At 38.9% G+C, this 14,501-nt stretch overlaps 1 protein-coding gene across 2 annotated transcripts; it reads left to right on the top strand.

Annotated features, from left to right (window-relative positions):
- Positions 1–4,850: 4,850 nt before the first annotated feature.
- Positions 4,851–13,573, top strand: pmm1 (phosphomannomutase 1). 2 transcript variants are annotated; one of them, XR_003463405.1, is made up of 9 exons: positions 4,851–5,324; positions 6,071–6,188; positions 7,372–7,448; positions 7,876–7,967; positions 8,138–8,237; positions 8,938–9,013; positions 11,886–12,001; positions 12,195–12,712; positions 12,764–12,799. XR_003463405.1 is itself a non-coding variant. In XM_027285883.1 (8 exons), the coding sequence occupies exons 1-8, from the start codon at positions 5,241–5,243 to the stop codon at positions 12,315–12,317; spliced, it is 786 nt and encodes a 261-aa protein (XP_027141684.1). In that variant the 5' UTR covers positions 4,851–5,240; the 3' UTR covers positions 12,318–13,573. The 2 variants fall into 2 exon arrangements, 1 of the variants encoding a protein (XP_027141684.1); XM_027285883.1 differs by having other exon boundaries at positions 12,195–13,573.
- The last annotated feature ends 928 nt before the right edge of the window (positions 13,574–14,501 follow it).

Here is a 14,501-nt window from a genome sequence, read left to right as displayed (position 1 = left end):
GACCAGCTATTTTAAGAAAAGATAAGATGATCCCACACTGGTAAAATTCACTGGTTAAAGCAGCTCAAATACTAAATTAAATACTAAAGTCGTGGTGGAGTGAAAAAGAAGAAGAAGAAGATATATTCATAAGAGGTTTTTGTTATTCTAGCAGCATCAGCATGTTGATCTAAATTGATCAATGAGAAAAAAGGGTCCTCCATGCTCCTTCTCTTATTTTGTGTAACCTGCTCTCTACTACACATCAATCTACAGATCAACTTCTGGTGAAATCATTTGTTACTACACACAACGTAAACACTGTCACTATAATCTGTTTTACAATAGCTTTTTGTATGTTCTTGCTGTATTTATATTTAAAGCATTTTTATATTATGATCCTTTGTTTCATTATGAACACATCATCTTCACACATCTTCTATAAACACACTGCTGTCCTATTGCCGCTCCTAAATCTTGTTCGTGTCAGGCTCCTCTTTTATCACTCCATGACTGAATAGTCTTTCTCACACTGTTTAATGCTCTTTGTTTCTCTAAAGAATTAGCATTCTGATAAAAGCCACATTTTTGTATGTGAATTAAAATGAGCATGTCTATCTCCAAAAGCTCTGCTGTGTATATGGAGAACAACATGTAAAAGATCACACGTACATGTAGTGTGCTCTTATTTCCTTCAATAAACTTGCCATTAACATCAAAACCCACTGCATTATTACGCTGTGTGATTCTACCACACAAAACAAAACAAGATTTCTGTCTTTCCAGTACAGCACATCATCAGCTTCCTGTCTGGCCACCATCTTACAGCATTGTAAATGTCTTAAACAAACACACACATGTATGACGTTGTAATAGCACGGTTGACTTGGGGCACAAAGTCATTTAGTCCCATTACAGATTGATGTGAAGAGGCTTTCCATCTCAACACACTCTGGCATTTTATCAGCAAGAGGAAATAGTAATGTGTTAAAAGGAACACGAGTCTTTGTTTTATTGTCTCATCTTGGCTGTTTAATAGCAACTGGTACTGTTAACACTGGCTGTTATTGTTAGTCTGTGAAAAAGGGTGCAACTAGGCACTTTCTCCTCCGCATCCAGGTAGATAAGAGGTCTGTTTTAATGGAGGCCTTTAAGTAAACTCACAGAGCACCAGAAGGTACATATAACATTGTATATGACATGTGGAATTTAGCATTTATTGTAGCCATAAAACATGTCTTTTTAAATTTGAGTGCATTACTCCATGTACACATGAGTAGGTACATAATAATATAGGTGTCATCCTTCAAGCTATTCTGAGAATTTTCCTTTTTGAGTCTATCTTCAGCAGGAACAAATAGGTTTAGGGAAAAGTGGCAGTTTAGGGAAGTTAGGGAAGAAGTTGGTCTTTTCATTGGTTTTTCAGACCCTGTCTGCTGGGATTGGAGGGAACAGGGAGATTGAGGTCAAAGTCAAAAAAGAGGCATGTTCATAATTTCAGAAGCTAATGATTAGTCTGTTTATGATTCATCAATAATTGCCTTCTTCTGTCTCCTTCCTCATACAATTTGACCATATCAATTGGCAGATGAGTAATAAATCAGGTACATAAATAACTGACTGACCTCAGTGACACCACACTGAAGGGAACTCTGAAAGTCAAACAAAATAGCTAAAGGTCCGTCGGGGTTCTTGAAACATGTTTATACATATATACATATGCCAAGATATATAACATGTGTGTACTAGACCAAAAGGGGTCATATGCTTTGTGTTCTGACATAATCACGTATTTTGAACCTCAGGTCGGTGCAGTGTTGATTTATGATTGCTGTGAAATGCAGAAAAGATAAAACAGTGAGAAAAAGTGATTTATGGTGCCGGTATTAAGCTTGTCACCTGTGCTAGCAAAACTGCCCCAGTCAAGAATGGTCTTTTCAGCACTGATGACCTGTGACCCTCGAGAGGGAGTCATGCAGCATATAAACAACTCCCCTCCACAGCCTCATAGACTGCCATGTTATTTTGAGAAGAGAACTTTCCAGAAGGAGCAGGGAACACCTGTGCTTTCTCTCACTCCCGAAGCCAGAGTTTATACAATTTTCGCCTGAAAATGAACAAGGATATGGTCCACGAGACGAGGATTCTTGCGGTCATTTCGGATTTTGGTTTGCGGCACACCATGTTCGGCCACCTCTTCGAGGGACTTCATTTGAAGCTTTTGTGTCTGCTCAGGGGTCAGAGGGAGAGGAGTGAGCACGCGCACACTAATTACTCAGACACTCACACTCACACACACTGACAGAGAGGAGAGGGGGGAGGGGCTATTTTCAAAATAAGAGTCAGAAGCCAGCAGGCAGAAGCCCAGCGGCGGCCATTTTAGCAGTTATTGGCACTTAATTTGAACTCGTCAGACAGAGACAGCAGAGCAGCTAGCGCGTTAACACTAGCTGTAAAGACATGTTAATTGCTAACATTAGTGACCAATGCTAAAATGAGTGCTAATGCTAATTGCTAGCGCGTCAGCCAGTAGGCCACTAGGAATTAAATACATGCTAAGTCCTAACATGCTAATGTAAACATGGTAATGCTAACATGCTAATGTTAATTGCTAGCGCATCAGCTAACATGATAATGTTAACATGCTAATGGTAATTGCTAACATGTTAATGTTAACATGCTAATGCTAACATGCTAATGTTCATTTCTCCTGTGTCTAAATAAACATGTTAAAAATGACTATTTGAGGTGTGCTTTTTGAATACAGACCCCGGCAACAGCCCGCTCCCTCTGTAGCAGCCCTTGGATCCCAAAAGAGAGTCTCAACTGATGCTTAAGGTGTTCTTTATTTTAGTTTCAGCAGATTCAGGTTCACCATAGCACCGTGAAAACTGTGTGTCAGGGTATACAAACATAAAAACAAGTCACCATACAGTCTTCACAGTACAAACATAATTTTGCATCAATATTAAAACAAGCGTTCATTCAATCAAAGTATTGCATACATAATAATACAAACCCACGTTACAAAGATACAATATTTCAAATAGACAAAATAACCAAACAAACATACCTCACTGCGCTCACCAAGGATGCTTAAATGTTCATGATGTTTTCTTCTATTTAAACAGGCGTCACAGTCCCTTTTTGTGCAAATTAAGTAAAAGTTTAAGCTGGAGCCTGGAGAACAAACTTTTTGTGACTCAGGCTCAAACAAAGCAGCTTCCTAATTACCAACACCTGTGGGTTTACCTTTACCTGTCTCCCTCTTCTGGAGCTACGATGTCACTCAAGGACAAAATTCATTCAACACCCATACCCATCCAAGTCCATACAAGATTCATACACACAACATAGCAATTATTTTAAACACACATAAAATAGAAGCATTATTTAATAATTTAAATTTGATTTTTCTTGAGACATAATATGAACAAGACAAATTTAAATAGTTTTACTCAAACAAAACAAAACACCTACAAAGGACTAGTGTGGTCCTTTACACCCTCCTTTAAAAATTTCTGCGGGAATTTTCTAGTACTGAATTTACTGAGCAGTGTCAGTAATAATGTATGTAGGCGACGGGGCCAGAGTCACACACACTCAAAATTTCTTTAGAAATGTTCTAGTTATACATATCACTCACAGGGGACATTTTACTCTAGATAGAACTAGTACTTTTACTTGTATACTTGTACTATTTTACTGATAATACTCCTGTAGCCTTAACTCAAGTAGGATTTTAAAATGAATATGAGTATTTTTACATTATTGTATTTTTACTTAAGTAAAGGATCTGAATATTTCTTCCACTATTGGCTATTTCTTATTGTTTCTGTTTTCATATAAGTCTAAATAATGTTTAGGTATAACTGCACTACCGACAAATTCTGAAGCGTTTTTCTATATTTGCTTTATCTATAAATATAACGTTTGCTTCAACATTCAGACAACATAAAATTTCCATGTAAAGATTTTTTATTCACACGTTCAAAAGAAATGGTGTCATATGAAATGGGTCCAGGGGATGTTGTTGTAAGAGTACATGGCCAGTTCATCAGTTCAATCAATACAGTGTGAGTGATGCTGGACTTCATACAGATGGTTAGAAATGTTGTGACAAGGAGTTCTGGATTGGATCAATCGCCTGATAGACATGTAATCCACTGTGCATTACAATACCCACTTTGTTTTGTACATCATGACTCTGTCGTGCTTTCATATTTTCATACAGCTTACCCACTAAACTATCAACAAATGTAAAACGTGAGCAGGAATCAGCTCTGACTTTTCTTCCACTCTGCCCTCTTGTGGATGTGTTGGCTCAGTGGAACTGAGACGCTGCAGAGAAGATTTTCCTCAAACTTTAAACTGGGCTGTTTGCACAACTAGTGAAAATCATAAGGTTTGTTTTGAAGAAAGAGCACGACATTCATAGTTCTGTGTTGTTGTAAATGTTTGTTTGTTTAGTGCCATATACCAAATAGGTGTCATATAAATTATTATATAGGTGTCACATGAATTAAGTATTCTAGGACTAAATGATACATAAAGCATCACTGATGATCTTACTTTAGGTTTGTTATATTTCATAATTCCTCATGCTGAGAAAATAATAAATTATGCTGATTGATTGAATAATTTGAAGTTGTTTCTATAAATACAGATTCATTGACACCATTCACCTGATTATACATTAATGTAGCATAAAAATGACTCATTAGTATGCAGGCATTGATGAATAAGGCATCACTCTCCTCTGTGTAAGACACTGTTCATCATCATACTTGTTTCTGGGTTAGCGTGTAAATGAAACCGCCCCGCCCACTTGGCTACGCCACTACTCTGCTAGGCTGTGATTGGCTGCAGGGTGCGATACGGGGGTTTGCAAATTGTCTATGATTGCGAAAGAAACGCGACGTACAGCACGTTGTGTTTGCGTCCGAGCTGGACCGAACCGAACCGAGCCGAGACAACAACAGCAGCAGCAGTGTAGACTCGAAGCAGAACAAGAAGAAGAAGAAGAAAAACAAACAAACAAACAAAAAAAAACAACCGACCTTCTTCAAAACCTCGAAGTCTATTTTAAATATTTTAATTTCGGGACTGACAGACACAGCTGACTACTCCCTCACGTGCGCGTGTATTTTTTTAACGTGCATGTTTGCACGAGACTGGACCTGTGATACCTAACGTGCATTTTGTAAACAACTCAAAGAGAAGAAGAAGAAGAGGAGGAGGAGGAGGAGGAAGAAGAAGAAATGGAGAAGGCGAACGGCTTCTCGTCGGACAGAAACATCCTCTGCTTGTTTGACGTGGACGGCACCTTGACGCCACCTAGAGAGGTGAGCACACATCCAATGAAATCAGTTAATCAATCAGTTCTCCAGCATGGTGTTCGGTTATTGATTATTGCAAGCTCCCTGCTCCTCTGCAGCTCCTGTCTTCTCCCTTTCTCGCTCCTCCCGGAAAACTGAGAGCACAGTGTGTCCTCCTGACCTCATCAATGTTACCCCATTACTATTTACCCCCACACAGTGCTGCAGTGTGGTAATCTATAGGTCTGTTGGTGTCTAGTGACCTCTTTACGTCCTTCACAAATACACGTGATACTGTCACCTCACCTTGGTTTTAATCAGTGTTTTCTAATTAATATACTCTCAATAATTCTCTGGAGGAAAACTGAAATAAATGTCTCTGTACCACATTTCTGTTAGATTCATGTAAGCTTTAGGCAAAAAATCATCTCTTTTGTTATGGTTGTTTGTAAATGATTAATTCCTTTCTTACTTCCTTTTGTCATTGGGTTTGAATGCTTGGGTTCATCTAGGGTAACTGGATGCAGAGCACACCAGGCACCTCATATTACATAATGTAGTCTCAGTTGTGTGCAGACATTTTCTCCTCCATATGTTTAAATGATTAGAAATCTTAACGACACCACAAAGGCACATTATGCAGTCATGTCCCTTGTTCTTTCTATGTAATGATGTTTCAGTAACATTGTGTAGATTTTGCATATGTGCATGTGTGAGAGGGAGCTCTGCCAGTTAAAGTGACGACGTGCAATGCATTTTTCTGTAATTTTCAGAAAATCGACCCACAGCTGGATGAGTTTTTCCAGGCTCTGCGGAGGAAAGTGAAGATTGGCATTGTGGGAGGTTCAGACTACTCCAAGATAGCAGAGCAGCTCGGCGAGGGGGATGATGGTGAGCAGTCCTCTTCCTAACCGCAGACGGTGTACATGCTGTATGCATCATTCACCCAGATGAATCCCACTGCATGACCTGACTTTTTTTTTTATTATCTTTTTGCTTAAATTGGGCTCCGGTCCACCGGGAGTGGACCCAAGATGATGATCCTTGGGAATAATTTAAGATTTAGGTCATGTAGTTTGACTCAAACTTGATGCCTTTGGTATGACGTTATACAGCTTAATAAAGACTAAAACAACACCTTTTTAAAACAGCGTTAAATATCCACAGTAAAAGTATGATCATCGATGACTAGTAACTGGTTCTGTCTCATCATCTGATATCTGTGTTGCAATTCATGAGGCTGGGTTGCATTTTAACTAGTCATGGATGTCAGGAAAGGATTTCACAGCAGCACGCTGGGAGCCACAGTTCAGAAATGAGCATACTAAACTCAGTTATTTGCTTGTGTGAGTTAACACACCGCTGCATGGACAAAAGTTGTCAATGAGTAAATATTAGTCTACAATTGGACTGCTGGCGTACTGTGCCAAGAGCTGTGTGCTTTCTTAACCAGGCCAAGTGTGCTAAAGGTGAATCTTTTCTTACTTAATGATGCACACAGTCACAGCTGATGTTGCTGTAGCTGCTGGACATGTGATGAAATGTCAAAATAGGTAATGAAATCATCATTGTGGTATTATGACATTACAATATTATAGGTTTTTTTATTGATGATGAAAAAATAGGTTTAAATGGTCAATTTTATGACACCATCAGTTAAAGTGTGTTACACCCTGCTGTGTATGAACTAAATAATCACTTAACCCAGCTAGAGGAATGTTTGATCGTTATTTGTCAAGTTATGACACAATCCAGCATTTGCCCACAGTCTCAGCTTCTACATATCTTCAGTTTGCAATGCTGTTTTGCAGGATATTTATTTTTTTTGTTAAAGTTAAAGTTAAAGTGATCAAAGCAGCTCCTTTTAATCAGGCTATGTTGCAGACTTTTTCTGCTGGCAAAGTGAGAGGGAAGCTCGGACAGATTAAACTTGACTTGTCCAGGCAGTGTTACATACGCTGTAATCTGCCTTGAGGTAAATATAGCAGGTTGTTCTGTTCTGTATTCAAGCTTTAGTGGAGGAGCTAATTTAGTTTGAGTAAATAGGTTTACGGACTTGTCTCCTCTCTTGCAGTGATACACAAGTTTGACTATGTATTTGCTGAGAACGGGACAGTGCAGTACAAAGATGGGAAACTCCTCTCAAAACATGTAAGTGGGCATACAAAGTCACATTTTACACGTTCTGACACAATATCACCTGGTATTGTATGCAACAGTACATGCTTCTGTCCTACATACAGATTTTGCATGTTCCTCCTATAAAGCAGATGATCTAATAAGAACATTGAGCAGAAGTGTTACAAGATATGACGTTGTTGTAAGATATATTATTTATATTATATGTGATAAAAAGTATTTTTAACCAGGAAAGAAATAAGACGATTTAGATCCATTATTTTTGGTAGACCTATGCAAAAGAAGTATTTTCTTTCTACAAAGTCATGTTGTCTTGCTAAATGTTTGTAGAAAAATGTTTAACTATGACTTTAAATCTACAACAGCGTTTTGACCAGTTTCAGTTTGCTGTCATGAAGTCATTTTGTTTTGTTAATGAAGTGTATTTTCATCCCATCAGGCCATTCAGAACCAGATTGGGGAGGAGCTGCTGCAGGATCTGATCAACTTCTGCCTCAGCTACATGGGGCTTATCAAGCTGCCAAAGAAAAGGTGAGACTTTGACCAAACTGATAAGACATTTAAGCCTCTACCCTATCTTGTTAAGCAGGAATTCAACAGGACTAACCTGCAGAAAAAAAACATGCCTCTTGTGATCTTTATGTAGAAATGAAGCCGAATGAATGAATGTCGTTTAACCGCTCGTCCTTTTCTTCCTGCAGGGGAACGTTCATTGAGTTCAGGAATGGAATGCTCAACATTTCCCCCATTGGCCGGAGCTGCACACTCGAGGAGCGAATCGAATTCTCTGAAATCGACAAGGTAATATACATTAGAGACCAGGCCAGAATTTTTTGGTTACACCCATTTTTTATTGTCATAAAGGCCATTGAACCCCTGTGATCAGGTGCTTTGTGGGTTAACGTATCATTCTTTTGATAACTGCATTTCCTTTGTTTGTGCATGCTAGTCCTGGATTATTCCACACTGATAACATCAAATCTTGTTTATAGGTAAAATATTACACTCACTGGTGGCTTATAATGTGCATTATACATGTAGCAAGTCTGCTCATTTTGCCTTAACTGCAGTGACATATTAAAGCTTTAGCAGCTAAGCTAAACAAACTGTATGTCTTCATACACCACTGCTCTGTCTTTGTCTCTCTGTTTCATGAATTGAGCTCAATTGAGCAGACAGAGTGAGGTCAAACAATGTTGATCTGTCAGGACAGCTTAACAGGCTGTCCACTGATGGCTCACAGAGCGGGGCGGCATGGAGGAAGTAGATAACAGCAGAGGAGGGGAGGTTTAACCCTTCATCTGCTTGCTGACATTTATGCAGCTGGATCCTCTGCTACACTCTTACTTAAAATAATGTATAGTCAGTGTCTCTGTACATGATGTATTGTATGCATTCGACATAACAAAGTTATGTTAAGTTAGCCAGAGTGTTCAATGATTATGCATGTCTTTTGTAACAAGTGTGGCGAAGGCTGACTGCTTTGTTACTTTCTGCACAGAGAGAGAAGATCAGGGAGAAATTTGTTGCTGCCCTGAAAAAGGAGTTTGCTGGAAAAGGACTACGGTTCACTAAAGGTGAGAGAGTTGAAAACAGAAAAACACATTCAAGAGGGACACGTGTCATGCCTAAATGTGTCATGGAAGCTAAAATAACTTCAGCAGTATCTGTCTTCATCACTTTACCTAAATGCTGCTGAGTGCTGTAGCTACTGCTGTTTTTACTTTAGTAAGTAACCACATTCTGTAATCTTCTTTGTAATATACTCTGTCTGGTCTCAAGGTGTAAATTGCTTTCAGGACATGGGACATGAGTAATAATACAGCAGAGGTAGCAGGCATAAATGTAGGGGAGGGAGGAAAAGAGAAGAAAGCCATTTGTCATTTAGCCTCCCTGCTGCCTTAAAGCACAGGATACAATGACACTAGGTGAGACAAATAAATGAGTCTGATCACACGCTGGTTTTGTGTCTCTACTTCAGGACTGACACCATTGTAACACAACCTGTGAAAACCATTTGTTTCTAATGTGTTACCTCAAGTTACCTTACATAAAAATGTCCTCCAAGTGAGGTACAAAGTTTTCAAATTCGGGATAATGATTATATCAGGTAATTTATTTTCCACATATATACATATTTAAGTGTTTTGTGTGTGTAATCCTAACCCTATGTTGAGGTATTGAAAGCGGTGTCAGTCTCCATTTCACTCATTGAAATCTGAATGCTGCTTTAGTCCACACCTCTGCAAACTACATGTTGCATTTAACCCTATGAACCCTGATATTTCGCTTAAATGTCTCCTGAAATGGAGTAAAAGGGATCAAAGTAATCAGTAATTTCATACACATTCATAGTAGCCTTGGCAATTTCGACTGCCCATAGACGAAAAATGTATTTAAAATTTCAGTTCTGAAAGTTTGAACAAAGCTCACCCCAACAGTGGGTTCATCTTACAGACTTTTGTGTTTAGACATCATTAACTCCAACATAGTGTCAGTAACAGCATGTTTGTTTGTATACATTCTATCAGCGAGGTGTAGTCCAAGTTTAATCATCATATATATGTACAGGTACAATCAAAGTGAAAATAATAAAGAATCATAGAGAACATAATAAATGGTTACTATGGAAGTAATGTGAGTTAATGACAAACCAGTTTTACTGCATATATACGTCTGTTGTCTCTTATCTCTGTTTAAAAAAAGATCCCTCTACCTCACACCAGTGATGTGTGAAGGACCTTGTGCCAGACATTAGAGCCCTCAGTTAACTATTACACACACATATAAACACACTGTTCCCACTCTCTCCGCAGCAGCAGTAGGGTGAATCGGGCACTTGATGTTTGCTTACGTGCTCTCGAAGGTGTGCGCCTCTGCTGATGACGTGCGAAGGCTGCTCACAGTTAAAGCAAACAGACGAGACAGACTGGCTTGTTTTTCTTCAATGCTCTTCCTGTTATCGATCCCGTGCACACAGCAGAAAAAAGCCACAACCACAGTGTTGTAACATATTATTTTATGTTCCTGATCGTTTTCTTAAAGTAGTTTTTCTTCCTGATATTGTGGACACACTCTCAGGTTGCTGAGGTGGAAAGCAGCAGCAACACTAGGGCCAGATGTTGCAGATGTTCTACTCTGTTGATTCTGACATTGAGGAAACAGACCGATGTGGCCCGGAGGATGTGCAGAGTTGAAGATTCATTTGTTTGTCTTCCTCTGTGTTTATCTGCTTCTGCATGATTGCCCTTTATTTGATGACACCGCTGATCTCTGCGATAGGCATTTTATACAACCGGCACTATCCAATCTACACTGATAGTACAGAATTTAAAGGGACACTCAATGTTTTCATTACAGAGACTAGTGATCTGAGGTGAAAGCTATTATCCTGTATTGATTTTTCCATATTAAATGTTAACAATCCCAGATGAAGAGATGTAGAGACGCAAACCCTTTGAGACCTTTTGTGTTTGTGCATATATACACGACCTGCCAAAGGCTCATTTCCTTCAATTACTCATTTTCCAAATAGTTGTCATTGTGGATTAATTACATTTACCAAAAAGCTTACTAACCCTTATTTACTGTGGCACGTTGTATCTCTGCATTGTCAGCAACTTAGCAGCCCTGCTGTCATTGCTCAGGAGTGAAAACAGTAGACCGGTTGGGGGATGGGTTGCTACAGATGTGGCTGAAGCGCGGAAGTGTTGAAGTGTGGTTGAAGGTGTTTTGAGATGGAGGCATGTGGAGGGTGTGTGCATGAATCGGCTCTCTGATTGGCTGGACGCTCTGCAGCGGTTGCCTTTGTTACTGGGTCTTTAAACCCTTCAGCTGAGACAAGGCGGTGTAAAGAATTTACTGGGGGAAGGGCAGATTGAAAGGAAAGTTCTGCAGAGAATCTTGCAGGAGACTTCTCAGCTACATTTCACAGTTCAAAGGTCACTACGGTCATTTGACGCACAGCTGCGCAACAGCAGCTCTGAGCTGCAGCGGTAATCACACACAGATATCTCTGGATTCCTTGAATATAGGAAATGTTTCTCATTGTTTGTTCTATTCTTGTTTGGTGCATTCATGTGACATCCTTTTTCCGAGTGCAGTGTGCCCTCACTCTGCCAACAAGTTTAACAAGTCAAAGCCTGCCAGATAAAGAGCTCAGTGTAAATAAAGTTTTTGTGCTTGGCTGGAGGAGGTTTGAATGTAAATACAGGTGAAAGACTGCAAAAGGGTATTCACAATTAAACTGGGTGTACTGGTTTATAAGAATTGTGTTGTAAATGCAATGGGAACACTGTTTTGTATGTCTATTTGTAATTAACTGATCCCAGGATGTTGCATTTTACATTGCATTGTTTAAATGTATTCATATTCAAGAAATACACAGTGTATATGAGTGTGTATACTTCAGGTGATAACAGTGTTGTGTTTGTGGTTGTCTTGTTTTAGGTGGTCTCATCAGCTTTGACGTTTTCCCAGAGGGCTGGGACAAGAGACTGTGTCTAGACGTGCTAGAGCGTGAAGGTCTAGACACCATCTACTTCTTTGGCAACGAGACCTCAGATGTAAGTTCATCTTTCTTTATCTGGTTTCAGATTTTTGTTCACACTCAGCTACAAGAGCAACAATAAATCCGGCCTGTGGCGTTTTGCTGCATGTCATTCTCTCTCTGCTGTAAACAGACTCTCTCTTTAAAGGTTTAAATGTCATGATTATAGATAGACTGTTAATCTGTGTTTTGCTGATTCCTTTTTTCAGGGAGGAAACGACTATGAAATTTTCAACGATCCACGGACCGTCGGTTTCACAGTCTATTCTCCAAAGGACACAGCCAGGCTCTGTCGGGAGCTTTTCTGTGATGCTCCACCACACGAATCCTGATGTCCTGAACTGCTCGCACCCCTACCCCAATCCCTTTACCCACAAACCTCTTTGACTTCCCGCCTGTTGGTCTCTGCTTGTGTGACAACAAGCAACTTAAACCCAGGCCGTTATTGAACTGCTGAAAGGTATCACTACTGATTTTTCTCCATATTATTAATATGATGCTCCTAAATACAGATGGACATTTTGTTAAAAAAGGGGACAATACTGAAGAAGTTTTAAGTACTGTGTGAGAATGTGTTTGGCTGCAGTGTCACACCACTGCAATGTGTAGCATGTAACATAAAATTAACCAAAAAGCTTAGAGATGTTATAAAATAATGTTGAAAGGTATTAATCCAGATTATAGAACGATGTTTTGCACTAATGTTGGTATTACGAGTTTATACCAAGTGATGGTATGGTCAGACTGAACACAGCTGAAAGAGGTGAGGTGAAAATAGGTGATCTGGAAAATGAGATATGAATGAAAAGACAGGGAAAAAAAAGGAGAATACATTAAAGGATGTATGAACCATTCCAGATATTTTAATGTCTTTGCCGTGCTTTCAGCTGGATGTGATCCATTCTTGGATCCATTCTTCTTTACTGTGCGATCCCCTGAATGTCAAATGTTTGTTTTAATCTCACAAAACTGCCGGAAATGAAAGAAGGTAGTTCTGTTTATTGGGGTTTTTTTTTGGCCCCCAAGGTTCTTTAAATTGATTTTAAGTGAAGATTTATCAGATTTCTATTTAAAACTGACTCAAAGAATTCATCTTAACCAGTGAATTAAGCTACTGTGACCAAGTCACTCTTCAAACTTTTGTCAATCAGTATGACAGCGTTTTATGTAAAATATTTTTACGAGTTGTATCATGGCCTGCACGCTGAATACTGGGCAACTGTATTGATGCGCGTTGCTTGGTTTCCTGTTGCTATTTTATTTTTTTTCAGATTCACACTTAAAGGGTTTTTAAATAACTTTTTAAAATATAAAAAGTGCCAATTAGATTTTCCTAATAAGTCAATGTTCTGTTCTTTTGTCATGGTTCAGAAAAATAATGCTTCATTGATGGATCATTATTGTAAATAAATCAGCTGCAGTTCTTGTCTGACTGTAAACACTCCTTCAATCTCAAAGACTACAGGGATGATGTAGACGAGACTCTTATGCACAGAAAATGAACTTTTAATGTGTCACAGTTAACTGTAACATTTATGGATGAAAATGTATCTTGCATTTATTCATTGTAATAAAATGTTTTTGATATAATTTCACCGACCTCCGCTCTCCACTGTCGTTCTTTTTCCTGTTGGATCAAACTGGGCTTGCAAAGTCAGAGGCCTCTTGTCTCTGCAGGGTTACCAGGATGCATTTCAGTCTGCCAGTGTCTTTTTTTAATTTTACCACTGGGAGTCGCCAAACGACCACTCATACTCATGCAACCACTCATTAAAAAAACAAAATGCAATTCAACTTGTGGCTGTCCAAACACCATTTTATAAGGGGATGCATCATTTATTTTATTGATAATATCTTTTCATCTTCTTCATTAATGCCTGACTTTAAGACTTGGCTGGCGTTTGACCATCAGACACCCTCTGTGTCAATTGTCTGAAAGTTTCAGCTGTCTACAGTGAACTCTGATACATTAGATAAATTAGCACTTTATTAGCAGTTTATATTTCAAATACTCAGCCAGGACAGAACTTTGTCACCCAACTAATTATAAAAAACACAATATTGGTTTCTTTCTTATTTTGTATTCCTTCTGGTCTCATCATAATTTCGAGGTAAGTTTGAGGACAGAACAAACACACTGTGAACTCTTAGCAATGCCAGCAGAACAGACTGCTCATGTTTTGCAAACACAAACAGCAGCTTTAAAGAAAAAAAAAACTGCAGTCAATCTCTATCTGTTGAAGTCAATAACATTTATGCTTTTGATAAATGAATTTACAGGAAACAGTGGAGAAAGGATTCTCAGACTGCTCACTGGTTATCAGTGATGGAAGCAGTACTCTGATATTTTGTATTGTAATAATTGTAATCTGTAATGTTACTGGTGACCTAAAACTGTCGGACAAATGTCTCTGGAACCCTCCTTTTCTTTTTTGTCTCTTCTTTTTCCCTTCGCTCTCTTTCATCCAAACACAGGAACCACTGAAGCTCTAATCCCATAAAGCAATGAATAGACA

This window comes from Larimichthys crocea, chromosome XII, assembly GCF_000972845.2.
Source record: "Larimichthys crocea isolate SSNF chromosome XII, L_crocea_2.0, whole genome shotgun sequence".
Taxonomy (NCBI): domain Eukaryota; kingdom Metazoa; phylum Chordata; class Actinopteri; family Sciaenidae; genus Larimichthys; species Larimichthys crocea.
Note: the sequence above shows the minus strand (reverse complement) of the source record. Positions and strands in the feature narration are given on the sequence as shown.

Excerpts from the sequence above, each read along its gene's own strand:
- pmm1 (XM_027285883.1), top strand. The coding sequence starts at position 5,241 with ATGGAGAAGGCGAACGGCTTCTCGTCGGACAGAAACATCCTCTGCTTG. Across the intron at positions 7,449-7,875 it reads GGAAACTCCTCTCAAAACAT|GCCATTCAGAACCAGATTGG; the intron begins GTAAGTGGGCAT and ends TCATCCCATCAG. Across the intron at positions 7,968-8,137 it reads ATCAAGCTGCCAAAGAAAAG|GGGAACGTTCATTGAGTTCA; the intron begins GTGAGACTTTGA and ends TTCTTCCTGCAG.